The sequence below is a fragment of the Lutzomyia longipalpis genome, chromosome 3, assembly GCF_024334085.1.
Source record: "Lutzomyia longipalpis isolate SR_M1_2022 chromosome 3, ASM2433408v1".
Taxonomy (NCBI): Eukaryota; Metazoa; Arthropoda; class Insecta; order Diptera; family Psychodidae; genus Lutzomyia; species Lutzomyia longipalpis.
The window spans coordinates 27,181,473-27,200,878 of NC_074709.1; the positions used below are offsets into that span (position 1 = coordinate 27,181,473).

The window sequence follows — 19,406 nt, forward strand, 5'->3', positions numbered from 1 at the left end:
ATTTTTTCTTTTCATTCCCTTTCAAAGCAGCTACAAGTTCAAATTTTTAAGGCTAAAACGCGTACCTTTTAGGCGTTTAAGGAAATTTTCCGAAAAGACAAGAGGAAATGGTTTTGTGGCTAATCTTGGCAGTTTAAGGCTAAACTGGTTAAACCAATTTCCCATGGAAAAACCTCATTAATCATTAAAGTTTATAAATTTTTCATTGGTTCTCAATTTTGTTCTACAGATTGGATTAGACTGGCTGAACTCAATGATTCATTTCCAGTCTATACAATAGCCAGTTCAGACATGAGATTTAAACGATTTAAACCTCAAATCTGAAAAGGATATAAAAAGCATAGAAAATCCCATAAACTCTTATCTGATTTTTAGGATTCCTTATTTTCCTCCCGAGACTCTTTGGCTTCCAAAATACATTCGTCGCTTTCGGTTTTACTTATTGTGATTGTTGGGATGTTATCTGACCAAATAGAAGCAACTGAGTCCTGTCTTTTGGGCTTTTCAAATTTCTTTGATTGACTTTTCCCGGAAACTTCTTCTCTCTCTTCTTTGACTTCCTTTTTAGGCTTTTCTTTGGCTTCCACTTTGGACGCTCCTTTTGCTCTCTCTTTAGACCTTTCCTTGGCTTCCTCTTTATCCTCTAATTTTCCCTCTTCTTTAACATTAGAAACTTCCTCAGCTGGTCCAGCTTCAGCATCCTGATCTTTCTTGGCCTGAATTGCTTCTTTGACAAGATTGAAGAAAGAATTAAGCTTCTTCATCCCCTTTGCAGGCTCCTTTGGGGTCATCACTGGTTCTGGTTCATTTTTCGGTGAAGACTGCTCCTTTGGAGATGAGGGTTTTGCATCTTTTTTCACCTTAATCACACCATATTTGGCCTTCTCACTCTTTGGAGCTGTGAACTCTTTGCAAACTACCGCTCCCTTGTGCTGGGTCCTCGATGATGTGGAATCCTTCTCCTCTTCTGATGTACTTAAATCCTTTTCAGGAATTCGGAGATCTCTCAAATCTTCTTCTGCATTTGTTGGTAGATCAAAATTAAAGACTTTGGGTTTTTCTCTCTCCGAGATAACGCTGAATTCTTGATTTTCATGATTTCGTGGCTTCTTGAGTGTTAAACTTTGTCGTCTATCAGTTTTCTCGGGATCTTTTTCAACACGAAACTTCTTCAGTGGATGATCATTGCCACCCTTCTTCTCAGGGGATTCTCTGTTCTCCTCCTGCTTCTGCTTTTTGGCTGCTTCGCGCAATTTCTTCAAGATTTCCGGAAGAGATTCCCTCGTTTTGACCTCATTCTTCTGCTTATTGACACGATTATCACGCTCCTCTGCATTTTGGCCACTTTCATGGTCATGCGGCAGGGAATCATGTTGCTCTGTGTCTGTTTCATCATCCGCCGGCATTGCAGGAGCCGCCGGGGTGCTGTCTTCGTCCGATGTTGCGGAGCTTTTGCGCAGAGCTTTCTTCATAATTCTCTGGAGGAGTTCTATGGAATGGACAGAGTCTTGGCTTAAGAGAAATCTCTTATTTTTCAAACTCCTAACGGTTTTTTACTTACCTTTCTTTGCTTGCATTTTATTCTCTTCCGTATCCACAGGGGCAGCTCCTGTTGGGGTCAAGGGTGACGTGGCATTCTCTAGTACTTTGCGCCATCGTTCTGAAATCCCCGTGGGGGCATTGGCATCCGTGGTGGGTTTATTTTCAGCCAATTTTCGCATTTTCTTTCGTTCCTCCATCCTTTCGCGACGTAGCTGATTCCTCAAATCCTGATTGGCTTCACGGAGGGCATTTGTCAGGGAAATGAGGTAGTAGATGATGAGAACGAGGAGTAGAAGGAGTGGAATTACGGTACTCGGGGAGGCGATGTAGTCCAGGGGTCGATGGAGGGTCCTGTAAAAGGAGGAAGAAAAATTCAGGAAATTGTAAGAATGTTGATTTTCTCTTCTCTGTAAAGACTCACTGTGGCAGCGTTTCCCTGAGAGTTTCCGTGAAAATGTAGTAAATTCTGTGACGATTTGAGAAGGGACCACAGTGCCAGGATGGCTCTAGCCAGACAATTGCAAAGGCCACGGGAAGGACACACAGGAAGAGCATTGTCAGCAGCAGAGCCAAGTAGAAGTTATTCGACCGTGAAGCCCTAAAAGGCGAGAATTCACCAAAAAATGTACGGGTAAGCTGACCAAGCTTACGGGAGCTGTGTTTCTTTCAGTGTACCAATTTTGTGAGAGCAAACTAGAACGCAAATTAATTTAAATACGCGCAAAGTCGGGAAAAGTTGAAAAGTCATACCGTAAGAAATCTTTGAAACGCCATATCTCGGGAACGGCTCCATAGATTTACGAGTTTGAGCTATCGTTAGAAAGGTCTTAACCTCAACTATAACATATTAAAATATGAAGTAAATCGATAATGGAATTTTCGAAATATTCGAGTTCGAAATTTTCGAAAACTTTGTTTTTGATTTTAGCGCCTCTCGCGGTCATTTCTCGAAGTTGCAATGTTCTACACATTTGTAAGGTTTCACGAAACCTTTCATTTGCGCTTGAGTTGATCGAAATCGGACTTGTAGAACCCGAGATATGACATGCTAACTTTGGAAGGCTATATCTCGAGAACGGCGACATAGATTTTCTTCATTTTTGGCATGGAGCTAGATAATATAGTCAGCTATAACATATCAAAAAATGAAGCAAATCGATAATGGCGTTTTCGAGATATTCATCGAAAACTCATCGAAAATTTTGTTTTTGATTTTTGGCCCCCTAGCGGTCACTTTTGAAACTTTCGATGTTCTAGAGAGTTGTAGGGTTTGTTGAGATCTTTAATTTGAGCCCGGGTTGATCGAAATCGGCCAAGCCGTTTTCGAGTTATGGTCGATTTTCGATAAAAAATTGTGGCGGCCATATTGACTAAACCGCTTGACCGATTTTCGAAAATGAGGTATCGTTGGAAAGCTCTTGATGTCCCCTACAACATATAAAAATTTCAGATTTTTAGCTATTACAGGGGTTGAGATATAGCGAAAACAAAATTTTGAGGTTATTCAAAATGGCGGACGCGGTGGTGGGGGGGTGGATATGACCTCATAATCGGATGTCTTCCGGTCGATATTTAAACTTTGCCGTTTACCGCAAGTCTCTATCTATTACCGTTCTCTTGCAATTTAAGTTTATAATCCGGACGGCCGGCCGGACGGCCGGCCAGACGGCCGGCCGGCCGGACAAAAAAATTTTTGGCGCATACGTTTTTTGGAATGTGGGGACCCTAATTCGTGCTCATCCCAAGTTTGAGCCCGATCTGACGACTTTCGATTTTGCTCGGTACACAAAAGCTGTGTCTGAAAGAAACACAGCTAAAATCATTTAAAAAGGATCAAGAAAATCCCTGAATAAACCACAGACCTGAAGATGACCTCATGGGGTACATTGCAGGTGAGAACAGCCCAGGAACGAAGGTACATGATTACCACTAATTTTAAGAGATTGAGAATAGCTAATCCCGGGGAGAAGAACATCCCCATCCACACCATGCCTTGATTATTGACCAAATGCAGGATATTCTCGGCAATTTTGAAATCTCCGTACTTTGGGAAGCGCTTCTCGAGATCCCAGCACCAGCATTTATTCATGAACCGCACAAAGAGTGCCCGGAAAAAGTCCAGCAACATTATGGACATGAGAGTCATCAGCAAGTCCATCACGGTGAGCTTTACCAACTCCTGCCCAAACATTGTTTCCCAGCAGAGCTTCCGGAGGCGCTTCTTGGCGTCATGCTCGAGATAATTCACGCGACGCCGGAGAATTGCAATATCCGTGACGGGAGGCTCTGTTGGTGCCTCCGTGGTGGTTGTTGGGGGCTCTAAGAGCAGTAGAGATGAAGAAATTAATTTAATTTTATTATTTTTCCTTCTCAGAAATACAAAAAAATCAACAAAAAAATTTAGCACAATTTCTTGCTAAAATAAAATTCTGAGAGAAATCCCGGTAGCATTAAATACACCCTCATTCCTCGCAGAGAAAACAAAAGTCATACCAAATGTGCTTGATGATGAAAAGCTCTTCTCATCCCCTACAGCAATCTGCCCACCACGTTCCGTGGTCGTGTCTGCCGAGGTTGCTGCCGTTGTTGCCTCCAGCCATTCCTCCGTTGTGGTTTGAGTTGAAGAATCCCACGGTGTGGATGGATTTTCTGTCACTGCGGTCAGTGTGGTCCATTCATCTTCCACGACGACACCATCATCCACCTCGTCGCAGACAATCTCAAAGCATTTCTCCTCCGGGATATCCCAGAGGCGCGTAATTAATTCCGTCACATTGTCCATCATTGTGCCATTCCCATCTGCCCAGGAATCCATTCGCGATGACAAATTTTGCCACAATTCCACGAAATCCGTCGCATTTCCCACTTCTGTAGCATTGGGGCCGAATGGTGGGGCATCTGTTGTATTCCTGGAGTAGAAGAAATTGCTAATGATGTCAAAGAAGTTATTTGAGCTTTCCTGCGGTGGTTGATCATCCAGGTAGTCGTAGTAGTAATCATCAGGAGCTGCCGTGGTCGTCGTGCTGGTCGTTGTGGTTGAGCTTGAGAGAAAGCTCACAAGTTCCGAGAAATCCGTCGTCGTTGGCGGGAAAGTGGTGAGATTGTGAAGATTCTCCAGAAACATCTCAATGGAGGATGAATTGGAAAAATTGTAAAGCTCATTTCCAAAGTCAAAAGTTTGATTGAAAACCTCCTCAAAGTCTTGTAGAAAGCTCGTTTCATTTGTCGCCGTCGCATTGATGATTCCCTGCATGAGGAGGGTGGTCAGGAGGGTCGTGGCATTTGTGCTACAATTCACTTCAACTTGTCGACAATTCTGTTGCGTGCTACCCCCCATGTAGACCTCTGTCCATGTGGAAATTGTTGCTTGAATTGACGTGGTTACCTCTGTGATAAATGTCGTGGCAACTTCCTCAATTTCCGCTGTGCTCGTCATCACGTAATCCGCCATTGGGGCACCCCCAATGACGGTGGGAAAAAAGTCCACCACGGAAAAGCTCTCAGTGGGCAATGGGGTAGTTCGGTGGGTTAAATTGTGATTCATACCAATGTCTGCCTTTATGATGCAAATGGAAAAATTAATTAATAATCATGATTGAGGGAATTCAGTCAGATTTTCAAGAGGATATACAACGTGCAGCATATGCTTCATGTGAGAGCTTTTGTGCAGACCATTTGATTTTTCTCAATTTAATTGCACAATTTCTATGAAAATCCGCTTGAATTTAGATTTGAAAGTTAAATTAAATGTTAAACGATCGAAAAGAAATAAATTTTCCCCTCAAAATTGTCTAAAACTTCAGAAAATTGACTACAAAAAATCCCTTAAAGAAAATAAAGTTTTTCTCTTACCTTAATTTGAAGTAATTCAGTATTCATATCACTTATCTTATCGAAGAGCGCAAAAATAAGTGAGTAGAGATTGAGAAGATTGAGCAGCATAATCCGTGCAAGTTGCAGGCGTAGCTGCTGCCGTGGATGGTAGCTCTCCATGAAGCCCAATCCCTCGAAGAACATTGGGAAGAAGAAGGAGATGAGTGACATGACGATTGTAATCTCATTTCGACGCCACCACGAGCTATTTGCCTCATTTTCCGTTGAACGATTCACTACCATCACGACGGCATACGCAGAGACCACAAGGAGACCCGCAACGAGGAGATTAACAACGATTCGCAAGCCAATAACCTTCCAATTGCGTTTATCCTTCTTCTTCTCAGCTTCCTCCAGGAGGGCTTCCTTGAAGCTCTGGGGAAATTGGGATTAATTGATCAAAATTTAAAAGTTTGATTGGAATAAATTTTAATGAATTTTCACTCAATATTAACTCAATTTGGAAGCAATAATTAGCCAACAATTGACCTTTAGTTTTAATCAATTTCTCGTCAATTTTTGGTCAAACTTTGATCAAATATCATTTAACATTCACAGAAGAACTTCAAGTCAATTTTCAAGAACTCAATAAATTGTATTCAATGACTTTCCTTATAGATTAAAGGACTTTAAGAAGCACCAACTGGTAAAAATATTGATTTTTCATCGCTTCCAATGGAATTACAACCACCCCAAAATGGCTCTTTATGATATCAATCTTCCTTGTTAGGATTCCTCCACAATCTCTCGCTCCCCACCCCCAGTGATTCTCTGGGAAATTTGTGGCAGTGTAGTTGTTATATTAAAATTCTATATAATATCTATACCACACAGTATCCCTCCAACAGCAGCGAGGAGTCTCATGCAAAGGAGTGCACACTGCACAATTTAATGCACCAAATAACTCCCCCCAATATTGACTTGTCGTAGCTATGCAGACGCCGAAGAAAAAATTTCCATTCTAACAGGAAGCAGCAACTTCAACATTATGCGAAAAGTGCAGAGGATGTCTCTGATGGGAGTTTGCTGGTGGTGGAAAATTTTCATGGTTGAATCCCCCCAGAGCAAATAGCACTGTGTGAGGGAATTTTTCCGCTTTCACCTCCCCCACAAACGCTGTAATCGGATTTCACACTCACTGATAATGCCATATATCAAGTAATTCAGCAGTTATCTAATATAGACTATCTCTTCCAACTGCTGATTTCGTTTACTTCACGTCCTCAACATGCCAATTTTCAAAGGGAAATTTTCCTTAAATTCACGTAAATATGCGGGATGATTTTTTTCTACGGAGGGGGTTAATCTATATGTAATTGAGAGGGAGTAGAGAGCTTTTACTTACCAACACGACAGAAGCTACACGATTGTGAGCCGTTTCCGCGTGTCCTAGAGGATGATTTTGAGAAGAGAAAAAGAAGCAAAATTAATTTAAAAAAATTATAAAAAAAATATTAAAGAAACTTTCTAATTAAAATAATAAATATTAAAAATTTTCCTCTCAATTTTTCAGGAAAAGTTTGTAATTTTAGTGGTGAAAATTTCTCTCATTTCTCAGTGAAGAAGTTAAAGTTATGTTGTATTGTATGTTTCTCGTATCAAATGCCTCCCATCTCGCATAAAACATAAATTGTTTAGAGGGGTGGAGATGTGGATAAAATGGGCTAAAGAGAGCGCGATATGGAGTACTTACCAATCATAAAATCCCATCCAGTAAACAATTTCCAGGAGAAGACGCATTCATCATCCTTGGATGATAATTTCGACATGCGAGAGTTTTCCGCCATCCTATCGTGCGCACACACATAACACGGAGAATTAATAGACTTGTTATTATGTTGTGGAGGCTATCAAATCATAAATTTCCATAAAATATCACAAAAGGACTAAGTGCCGTGGGGGTGGCAAGCACACAACACACACACACACACACACACACAGATTACAAGTTCAAGATGAGCTTTGTTCCTTTTTCTTACTTTCTCAGTGTGGCCACAAAGCTGTAGATGTAGACAACGAGACCCGTTAGAAAGTACGCCAGGGGTAATTTATAGCCCCAAAGTGTTCCGGAAACGTCTGAGTAATACCTGTGGGTGGGAAAAAATATATAAGTGTGGGCGGTGAAATATGAAAATTCACATGAAAGGCAATTTTCTAGCATAACATACACACACTCCTTTGCGCGATCATTTGTCTAACTCACGAAAATTTCAAAAGGAAATTTGCCACAGACAGGGTGGAAAATTATTTAAAAAAAAAATCTTAATCATTTGCCTCAGGAATAGAAAATCAGTTAGATGGAAAAATTCTCTGAAAGGATTAGAAGATTTTTTTGCAGACAATTTTAAATAATTTTCCGTGAGAGAAAGCTTTTAAATAAATTACCTATAAACCAATAAATAGATTCTTCATCTCAGCGAGAGAAAATTGAATCAGAGAAATGTGCAAAATGGGATGAATTACTTGATTAATTGATTTTCCAGAGAGAATCAAGCTAAATTAAATCATCAGAAGAAAATTGAAATCAATTTTCAAGATTGGCTCATTGATCACTTCTCCGCGAGAGACATTCAAGTGCGGTGTGGATTCTTCGAGAATCCTTCTATCAACTTTTCATCCTCTGTATGGCATTCTTCGTGTGGGTGGTGGGAAAGTTCAAGCAACACTTACCCATAGAAGAGGGGTGAGTATTTGAGGAATCCCTCAAAATCCCAAATGGTCAAAAAATTGGCAGCTGTTGCCTTCTCTTCCGGCAGCATTTGCTTCCGATCGTCATTTTTTCCCATTAAATCCGTTGCAACAATCTACAATGACAAAAAATCCAAGAAATGGATTTATTGGAATTTCTCTCACTCTCTCTATGGCTACAGCAGAGGACAAACCTCAGGGACAACGACAAAGACCGTGAGCACCACTGCAATGACAATGTTGACCCAGAAAAGCCATCGGAGGAATGTGAAGTAGGATGCCACGACAGAACCAAAATGGGATTCAATCTCCTTGATTCGCCTCTCCCACGGGATCAGGATTGTCGAGATATTGGCCAGCTCTCTGCGTCCTTGTTGCCATTTCTACAAATCAAACGGACTTTATATACCATAAGTAGCCATATAAGAAGGGATTTGTCAAGCTGTCCAAGAATGCAGTGAGAAATTAAATTGAATTGCAGAATTTTCTGCTGGAAGGGCAACTTTGTACAAGATGAGCTGATTGAACTGATGATTTATTTCTTTGAGAAAATTAAATAGAAGAGATTAATTAATTTCAGTTTATTTATGAATGTTTTAAGAGCGTAAGAAAATCTTCAAGAAAAATTCAGAAAACTTTCCTGAATAAACTGAAAGGTTACTAGGATAGATTTTCGCAAAATAATACATAAACCACGCCCATGTTGTATTTTTATGTCTCCTCTACCTAAATGCAGTTGCTCCAGAGCTTAGATTTATGATCTCAAGAGTCTCAAGAGATAAAATTGTTAATTTAACAATTTTCAAATCTTTTGGCTTTTAAAATTTATTATTTAATTTTTGTTAATTATTAAAACAACGGACGATCAATCAGCTCACCCTGTACATTTATAAAAACCCGGTAAACAAATGATTGAAGCAATAAATATTCAATTAAAATTGGTTTAATTAAATTGATCAATGATTGATTAATAATTGGTAAATCAATTGAAACAGTCAATCTCTTGATTAATTATTAGTCAATCTCAGGTCAATTCTGATTGCTCAACAACTGATCAACTATGCAGAACTCAAACAATAATTGGTCAAACATTGACCGAATATTGTTCTTCAAAATTTTTATCAATTTGTGCTCAATCATCAGTCAATCATTAAGCTTACAGCAGCGAGGAGTAATTTAAAGCGCGCCATTAAATCCTTGGTCCTTCCGGACATGGCAAGACGTTCCTGGAGAGCTCCCTCATGCTGTGCCACGTAGGACCTTGCCTGATGCACAAGCCTCAGTTTCCTCCTAATACTCCAAGCTTGTAGCTTAACGGACTGAATGACCTCCTTGTGCAACCGGATGTTTTCGAGAATTTGTTCCTGCGTGGATTCCTGATGCGTACCATCCTCCAGCGATATTGCCGTACTTCACATACAAAACACAGGCAGAGAAAGATAAAGATGCTTCAGTGGAAAATCAATATTAATTTAGGGGTTTCCTCGAAAGTCCCTGAATTGGGAGGGAATTTGAGGAACTCCATCCATAATTCAATTAAGCTGAGCTTTTGGAGATAATTTCCACCTGAGACCTTCCCCTCCCCATATGTATGTGTGGTACTCACTCCCCGGAACTCGTTGTGTAGACGCTCGAACGCCTCCGATCAGGACCTCCTGGGAAACCCATGGTATTCCCCAAGGGACTTGAAGTTCTCCTTGGGCTTCTATAGCCTCTCTTTCGTGTACCACGAGTACTTGCTCTACGTTGCATAATTGCCGACACGGACACACTGTACTCCTCCAAATCTTCGTCCTCTGAGTCTCTGGCTGCTGCTGGTGTGAAGTGAAAAGCAACAACAACAACAAAGCTTATTGGAATTCTCAACCATTTTTCGGGAGTTGCAAATTTACAGCGCCCCAGCATATGTTGTTAATGGTTTTTTCACTCTCCCTCTGGGGACGGAAGGAAAAGCACCCCTACTGAGGGCAGAGAAAATTTTCACGTACTCCCCTGGCAATTTTGTGAATTTTCTGCAGACTTCCGTGCATATATTTCAAAAGGGAATATCCGCATGTGGAGTAAATTAAGTGGGACGGTTATTGAATTTGAGATTGCAGGGATATTTTTCTTTATGCAAAAAGCTCCCTGAGCTTTTTTAGAGATATAGGTATGCAAAAATAGATTTTTTTGTGGGAAAAAGAGAAAGTTAAATGAAGATTTTCTTTAATAAAATTTAAGTTTGATGGATTGTAAATAAAAAGGGAAAAGGAGTCTATTAATTTTTGGTTGTGCCAATAAAAGATCTTTTAAGCTTTTTCAAGAGCTGTTTGAGTCTCTAAATAATTTTATTCCTTTCTGCATCTTTAAATAAGATCATGACTAATAAAAAATTAAAAAAGTGAAAATAGACTCTTTCAAATTATTTATTTTTAGCTAATTAGTTGGTGTTCCACTTCGTGGCCAACACCAAGTATTGTAATCGTCGGATTTTCCGACCACCTCAGATCGGGCTCAAACTTGGTATGAGCACGTTTCAGACAACCCACATTCCAAAAATGGTGGTGGAAAATTTTTGATCCGGCCGGCCTGCCGGCCGGCCGGCCGGCCGGTCGCCCAAACTTTGCCTTATAGCTCGAGAACGGTAACAGATAGAGACTTCAGGTTTGAAGTTTTCTATAGAAATGTAGGTGTAAAATTTTATATTTTTACATTTTTAAAATCCAAGATGGCCGCCGTCCGCCATTTTGAAACACCGTCAACCAGTTCCCTTATAGCTAGAGGTCTGAAATTTTAGTATGATGTAGAGCTCAGTGAGACGTTTTCATCAATAATTCATACTTGAAAATCGGTCAAGCCGTTTAGCAAATATGGCGGCTCAAAGCAAAAAGTGTTTTTTCGATATAACTCGAGAACGGCTTGACCGATTTTGACCATCTTGGTATCAAATGAAAGGTATTGAGAAGCCCTACAACTGTCTAGAACATTCCAAGTTTCAAAAATATCCGCAAGAGGCGCTAAAATCAAAAACAAAAATTGCATAACTTTAAGGGGCTATATCTCCGAATTGCCATCATCGATTTCCTTTAAATTTTGATATGTTGTAGCCTGACTCAATATCTTTCATCAGTCCGAAAATGAAGAAATTCTATGTCGCCGTTTAGAAGATATAGCCATTTGAAAAATTCTTACATTTGAAAAGTTCTAAGAGCCATATCTCTTGAACGGCTTGTCCGATTTGGCTCAACTTGGTATCAAATTAAAGGTTTTGCAATTATCTACAACTTTCTAGAACATCAGAAACCTCTAAAGCCATTCCTTGAGGACGAAAAATGCGAAAAACTCTTTTTGTGAAACAAAAATCCGCCATTTTGTGTTCTAGAGGTGACCTTGAAAATCATTGAGATATATGTCAAATTATAGCTTATTTCAAGATCTTTCCAAAACTAGTCACGAAATTTCTGTAGGTTTTATAGAACTAGAGATATGTCTATTTTTATGCATCAAATTGCTGAATTTCACAAAAAAATTCAACTTTGCCTAATAGTTACTGCTCAAAAATCAATTTTAACGCATAAATAAACTTTTCCACGTTGTGGGACACCAACTCTTATAACTGGACGCGTTATGATTGACTTTACCTGGCAGTTCCAGAGGACTCGACGGTTCCATATAAATAGGCGACTCCTTGCCACGGTCTCGTTTGTGAAATTGCTGCTCCTCCTTCTGTCTGTTTTGTGTTGCCATAAAAGAAATGCGAAAAGGGCCGTGTTAGTGGCGGTAAAAGGCGGACAATATCGCGCTCATCTAACTTTTACAACCCACACTCGTTCACTTCTTTTTTCTGGCCTCGATGTAATCGCAATTTATGCCGATTTACTAGCCCATCCAACTATCAGAACACGCTGGTAAACATTGTTGAGCTTTTTTTTCTCCTTCGGGGGTGGTGGATACAACACAAACTGATAAGGATTGCCCGGTTAAATGGGGATGGGGAACTGTTGTGTCACATGCAAACATTTCATTTTTTTCTGTGTGTGTCCTTTCTACTTCATCCAAAAAAAGGGCTATATATTTTTGTGCCTCACAACGCACACTGACTGAAAGAGATATAGACCTACCCACCCCTTCAAACAATACACCCCATTTGGCCCCACAACCCTCTCTGGGGAGCTTTTGCCAGGCACACGCTTTCTCTGCATTTTCGTTGGTTTATTTTTTGTTCCATCCGCATTCTCTGATGGCGAGAAGTGTGGCCAAAAACACCATCATGTTCCAATCTCTTAACTTCCCTCCATGCAAAAGCCTTTAAGGCAATTAACAGGAAAATCCACACAAATTCACATTGCGCACAAAGTCCTCGTTGAGGAATTTGCATTTGTGAGGAGGATGGATAACCGAGTAAATTGGAAAGTTATTGCTAAATCCCAAGAATATACCTTGTGCTGCAAGTTTCCCCTGAAAGTTTTCAATGTTTATTTTTTGAATGGTGTAGAGTGAGCTTTTGTGTGCAAGGGAGCTTTTCTTTATTCTGTGTGGAGGAAAGTAATTTGCATTGCCAAGATCAATTTATGTGAAGGCACTGCATAAAGTTTTCCTTCTATTCTTCCTCTTCGGTACTATATATTGTGTTTTTGTTCAACTTTTTCAACTTTACTTTTCCCTAATGGGGAGATGTGTAGTGAAGGAAGGACTTATGCATTCACCAAAAGGCTTTCAATGTCTTGTACTACGGTGAAAAGGTATATTTTTCTTAATTGTGCAGAAAAAGTACTTTATTGTGCTTCTATTTATCTTATTTAAAAGTCAAAACAAAGAAGGAGAAATAAATTATTTTAAAATATTCTTTTTAAAGTTTTTAAATGTTGATTTCTCAGGACAGTTCAATTACCCCACAATGTATTACTTCCAAAGCAATTAACGTTTCCTTTAGTCTGATTAAAATTACAAGATGTACTCAAAAGTGTCTTCCAAGTATTCGTTTACGAGTCAATTTTGTGTCCATTTTTGCGCAACATTCAGTACATTGTAACTCCCTTCCGTTCAAGGATCTCTCACTGTCCACTCATCCCTCCCCGTTCTAATTGCTTTGGTCAAATTGAAACCCTGTTGGGTGGATTTTATAGAAAGAAAAACTTACTTGGGGGTCTTTTTATCGCTCAGCGGTTGCAACTCCTTGGGTGAGACATCCTGTGGCTCTTGGAGTGCCTTTAGCATTGTCTGCTCATCATCCCCCTTGGCGTGATCCTCATCGTCCTCCGGAAAGGCCCAGGTCACAGACAATTGCTGAGGCGAGGGCGATGCCGATGGTCCAGGATGCTGTTTTATTGATCACACTTAATCCCACAAACATGGCATTTCAATTCGCACAAGAGCAATAAAAAAAAGTCTCTTCAGCAAAATGCGAAATGTTGCAGCTTTTCCCAGGAATTTCTTCAGCTTTGTTGGAAAAAGCGGGAGAGCTTTCACAGGAATAAATTCGCGTATTCAACTGTTCTTTTTTTTTACAACGCTACAAATGCATTTTGATTGCTCCCGAGGAATTTTAAGGACGAGAGATTTTGTGCAGTATATATATAATACTGTGAAAGCTGAGCAAAGTTCCGCGGAGAAGAAGGTTTTTGATACAGAGTGAGAGGAATTTTCTCATACAAGGAGTAGAAAATTTAATTAAAATACCACAGAGACGTACAAAATGACTTTGCAATCAAATACATCGCGATAATTAAACTTTGTTTCCCCTTTTTGAATTTAATTTATATACAAACGTACAAAATGTTGAGATTTTCCTTTAGAAATGTAGAATTACTTCGCAATGAGAATTCCAACTGAGAGCTTTTTTTAAAGCTCATCAATTCACATAGAATGGGAGACTTCAAAGACGAATATTTCTCAACATTCCTTCCATTGAATTTCGCGGAATAACATTAATCTGTGTGCCGCAGAGAGGAGTGATAAAAGGTGTGCAAAATGTTGCCGAAATTAAATTAAAAAGATTTTTGAATAGAGTTTAGCTTTCTCGTGGAGGGAGGAGCATTCAGAGGTTTTCTTAATTCAACTTTTGAATTCCAAAATTTACTTCATTGCGGAATGTTAAGGCTTTGCACAGAGTTTTATTTAACTCAATGAGAAATTTAATAACACCAAAAGAACGTCCTAAACCGTCTTTTCAATTCATTCACCTCCTCACACTTTTCTTAATTTCGTGGTGCACACCCCCAACCCCCAAGGAGCAACACATAAACTTCCCCAGCAGCAGCTTCTTTCGCCGAGAACTTCTTGGTACACGTTGTACAAGCACAAAAAAGCCCCCTGTGAATGGCAATTAATTTATCATGTCCTGGTTATCATGTCATCCACTTCAGGGTGCTTTTATGGTGGCTCATACACGAAAAAAAAGCTCGCTCGTAAAAGGTGTAATATTTTATGGGTGGGAGGATCGTCAAAATCAGCTTTATATGTTTTGTATGTGAAGAAGGAAAAAAATTGTAACATCCGCGAAATATTTTTCTCAAAACATTAAATGCGTTGTCGTCAGCTTTCCTACAAAAGGCGTCTTTTTATTGCTTTTAATACTCACAAAAAAGACGAAGCTAAACCACAAATTCAACGAGACAATTCCGCGGAAGGATTTTAATGCGTGTGGTGGAGCTTTTCTACTACAAGTGTTTTCAATAAAACATGGGAATAAGATTAAATTTATTGAATTTTTATTCGTTGTAACTTAGAAGATGCGAAAGATGATGTAAAAATCATTATTTAATGTTTATTTGAGTTTTAAAAAATTGAATTAGAATTTAAAGAATTAAAATTTAATGAAAAATTAGAAGTGAAAGCTCTATTGAAAGAAAATCTTTATAAATGTAACAAAAAGAGCATTTAATGCCTTTGGAGATATTTGTTATTTAAAGAGATTGTTTGAGGTAAAATAGAATTTTCTAAAGGTTGATTAAAATACAAAGTTACAAGAAGTTTTATTTAAAATATATTTCTTTTTTTTTAAATCTTTTATCAAATAGAATTCTAAACTAAAAATTTTCTTGATTAATCAATAAGATTAAAAATAAAATTAAAAATTTATTCAAATCTATTTAGATTAAAAAAATTTTCTCTTTAAAAACATCTAAATGAGTTTTTCCAGAAAAAATCTCCAAATTATTCAAAGAGATAAAATGAGAGTTTATCGAATTATTTTCAATTAACTAATGAACCCTCTTTGAGCTTTCACAAAAAAGCTTCTCAATTTAAGCTAAAGTTCAAAATGAATGTGAAGCAAATTGAATGGCACGGGACAGTTTGGAAACTTTGTGAATTTGCACCGAAATCAATTTCATCGATATGTGGGTGAAAAATTGTGGGTGGTGTGTGATTTATGTATTTAATTGCTCTAAAAGCTCCTCCATTCACACCCTTTTGATTTGCAGTGTAGGAGGAAGACGAGGTGAGAAAAAAAATGAAAAGAGAGTCTCAATATCAAACAGAACCACCTCTCTTTTCGGGAAAACGGAGTTGGGACTTTTTTTTCTATCACAAATTGAGGAATAATAGACGGGAGAAAATCCAGAAAATCCCCTTCAATGGAAAAAGTCAACAAGAAGAATGAGTTTTTCATTCACTGAGTTTTTTTTTCATTTTTTGTCTCGTTTGTTTAAAGCTCCACTCTCACTTTTTTCCCGCATTCGTTTTTTTTTATGGGAAAATTTCTCAATTTCTTGGTAGTTTTTCACGCCATTGCGTTGGCTTTTTTTTTGATAAAAATATCACGAAATCATAAAACACTGATAATCCAGAATGTGTATGCGGGACCCCAATCCTCCAAGGGAGCACAAACACTAAACGTACCGAAAGTATTTAATTTATAGCTTGTACGTGAGATTGTCACTCATGTTTTTCGCACACTCTCTGAACACTTTTCCTCTCAAGGGAAAACATGCAGAAAAAAAGACACGAGAAAATCGCTGAAGGGAGCTTTTCTCTAAAATTTATCATTCAAGATTCGTCGTGAAAGTTCATGAACTTCACATTTGAAATTATGACCCTTTTTTCTTCTTATTTTTTTGTCCGGAAAAAAACTCCTTCGCTTGAGACTCTGGAGAAGAAAAAATGAACGGGAATCCGTTGGTGCGCGTCTTCTTTGTGATTCGAACTCAAGAGACGTTAATCGAAAACTAAAACGTGAACTGACCATCGTCATAAGAAGACAGATAGTCTGTGAGGGAAACTACCACAGGGTGATTCCATATAATTTACTTTCAATATGAAAGTTTAAAGGAAAATTCGTGAAATTAACTTTCTGGAAATTTTCTTCAAACTCCCCCTGGAAGCTTTTTATTTCTCTGCAAATTTTGTGATTAAGAGAACTCTTTATTTTGCATGGATACACCCTGTGTGTACCCCTTGTCCACTCCACCAATATGATTAGATTCTCCGCTATGATAATGGTAAGTGTGCGAAGCGTCGGAATGGAGTCACGAAAGCTTCGGGAAAGCCCCCACCGCGCGGACAAAGAAGTCATAGCCACAAAGGAGGAGAAAAAAAACTTTCTCACCACCTTCAACGCCTCAATGAGAGAGCAATTTTTTTTCCACAGAATTCCCCGTGCCAATTTTTTTTGCACGCCCGATGATGCATGGCAAAATAATTAAACTAGATAAATTGCGTGCAATTAATTTGGGGGTTGGTTGTGGAGGTTCTTCTTCGAAAGGGTAGAGCCTGCAGTAACCACCCACGTCGCACGCAGCTCATATGGAAGTCACGCAGTGAGGCAAAAGGATTCCCCTTTAGTTGGTTGGTCCATTGGTCAAGAAATTTTCCAGACAGACTGCGTATTTTCATCATTTTCATTATAAAATTTCTTTAGTTTATTTAAAATTTAACGGCCCCAAGATTTTTCTTTCATATAAATTATTCTTAATCTCTAAATTGAATTTCCCTTCAATCTCCCCTAAAAAATTGCATTTAAAACATTTTTTTTTCAACACTTTAAAAATTCCCCCCTTTGGAAATACATACCTTGCTATATAGCAAGAGCTTTTCCATTAACTTGGTTGCCCTTCTACGAATTCCCTCAAGCACTATTGCTCACACAGGGTTCTCTAGACCACCACACACGTAGGAATTTCATATAGATAGATATATTATTTGTCTGCGGCCGACCATATGATCGGGGAGACGTTGAATGAATGGGTTTTTTTTTGCGTTGGAAAGTGGGTCGTGTTCGAAACGCCCCGCCCGCTTCGGGGGGAGGGAAAAGAGAAATTCGACGCCAACATCGAACTATCCCCGCGTGCGAAACACGAATATGTAGCAATTTTTCTTATTTTCATTATGTCTCCCCCGGGGAGGTGAGAGGGGGTTGCTTTTGTATTGCGGTGGATCTCTATCTCCGCGAATCTACTCGGGGGTAGGGCGCGAAAAGGGCTCAATTGGGAGCGGCATGTACGAGGAGTGGAAAAACGATACGACGGGGTGAACTTTTTCACAACCCCTCAATGGCTCTTGCTTTTTTTCCCTCTCATTTTACCTTCCACACACCAACAACATGCAACTGGTTGTGGGCTGTGAGTGGGAAATTCTCACGGTAAATTTTTTAACACAGCACCAGCAGCAAGAAAAAATAAACTCACCCTCTCTGCATACTTTCCGAGAAGCTTTCTGTGTGCTTTTGTAGAGTTGGTGGCATTTTCGAGGTGGTGGTGCTGTGATATGTTTTTATTTTGAGGGGTTGAATGCGTGGAGGATGGAGCTATGAGCTAGGATTTTTGCCAATTTTTGCAGAAGAAGTTGTTGTGAAAATCTGTCTTTGCAGAGAAAATTTAATATTTCAATATAGAGAAAAATTCAGGAGTTATTTTTAGAATTTTCAGTGTCCTTCTTTTTGAACGAATTTTAACACTAAATTTTGCTAAGATGTCTTAAGATTTTTTTCATCCAGCGGAGAAGCAAATTTTTATATCTCTTACTCTTAGTTTTAAAAAAAATGTTGTAAAATTAACTCATGGTGATTTAAATTTGACACTAGGTGGCTCTACTAAAATCGCTACAATTTCTTCAGGCGGAGATATTCTATCAAATCTTTAAAACTTTTCGTCTTTTTCTTTAATATTCTGTCTTGTTTTAACATTGCATTTTGTTATAATTTATTTAAGAAAAAGGGAAGATTTTAAAATAAATGCCAGAAGATGGCGCTCGATTCAAATCAAACCCCCTGGTGCTGAAATTTGTTTAAAAATTATTTTTCGAGAAATATTTCAATTATTTTCTTCACAATATCATCCACTTTGCCACCTTCTTTCTTCTTTAAATCACACCACCTCTATCTTCCAACAATATCTCAATTTCTTTCATCAATTTTCTCTCCCTTTGCCGAAGCTGAAGAAATTCACAGCATTGTTCTACATTTTGCAAAGTTTGCACGACAAAGAAATACAATAATGGTGTAGAAAGCTCTTGTAGGAACATTGAATGGGTCTGATACTCACCTCACCGAGTAGTTCTGGTTGATTCCGGAATTCCACAGAGCCACCTGATGACCTCCTGGGTTTACTGATGTCCAGCCTGAGGATTCCAGAGGGTCTCTGCTTTCTCTTCTCCTCATCTTCATCCATTGCACACCTCTTTCACTATATACCAACTTAATACCACACCACCAAGCACAAGAGTATACGACAAAACACTCGAGTCTCACAACGAACTTCTCATTCCACACGGAAAGTTTCAGATGACGAGGGTTTCCTCCTCCACCTCCTTGGGAAAATTCTCTGTGGTCAGTGGGTGGTGAAAGCTTAGCACACGAAAGAATTGTTGGTGTAAAAAAAATTGAGAGAGAGAGAAAGCTCAAAGACGTGGATTTTAATTGACCGGAACTATGTGGCAGGGAAATGCGTTGTCCCGAGCGTTGTGCCAAGCAAACACCAACTACCGCGACTGGTGTGTTTTATTTTAATGGGCAAAGTACAGAGTTAAATTGTCTCTTACGCTCTTGCACGAAAAGCGCGAGTGGAAAAAAATATACAACATATACAACAAGGGCGGAAGGGCAAAAAGTTGTGCAAAAGTGAAGCCCGGGTGTCGTAATGTGTGAGCTTTATGGTGTATACAGCACGCTTTACAACATCGCAACAACACAGCGGTATGGATGGGGTGTTTGGGTGGGCGGAAAAGGGATCTCTGTTTTTTTTTCCTTTAAAGAAAATTCTTTTTATGAGGTATTAAAATGTAAAAGTTTGTCGGCTATAAGACTGTGAGGAGATAGACTTTTATAATGCATAGAGTATTATGTATAGAACATTAGTAAAGAGAGATTTCTTCAAGGATTTTCCTGG

General features: G+C 39.0%; 1 protein-coding gene across 1 annotated transcript; it reads right to left on the reverse strand.

Moving 5' to 3' along the window:
* Position 1: 1 nt before the first annotated feature.
* LOC129792337 (transmembrane channel-like protein) lies at positions 2–18,689 on the reverse strand. Its single transcript, XM_055831248.1, has 16 exons — positions 18,564–18,689; positions 13,223–13,401; positions 11,724–11,812; positions 9,710–9,917; positions 9,264–9,513; positions 8,298–8,486; positions 8,086–8,219; positions 7,395–7,502; positions 7,109–7,203; positions 6,761–6,804; positions 5,395–5,790; positions 4,036–5,098; positions 3,405–3,861; positions 1,964–2,140; positions 1,562–1,893; positions 2–1,489 (listed from the first exon to the last, which is right to left on the reverse strand). Exons 1-16 carry the CDS (start codon positions 18,687–18,689, stop codon positions 372–374), a joined length of 4,965 nt encoding a protein of 1,654 aa, XP_055687223.1. The 3' UTR covers positions 2–371.
* Positions 18,690–19,406: the final 717 nt, after the last annotated feature.

Excerpts from the sequence above, each read along its gene's own strand:
- LOC129792337 (XM_055831248.1), bottom strand. The coding sequence starts at position 18,689 with ATGGATGAAGATGAGGAGAAGAGAAAGCAGAGACCCTCTGGAATCCTC. Across the intron at positions 8,487-9,263 it reads TTAAATTACTCCTCGCTGCT|AAATGGCAACAAGGACGCAG; the intron begins GTAAGCTTAATG and ends TTTGATTTGTAG. Across the intron at positions 2,141-3,404 it reads CCCCATGAGGTCATCTTCAG|GGCTTCACGGTCGAATAACT; the intron begins GTCTGTGGTTTA and ends CTCGCCTTTTAG.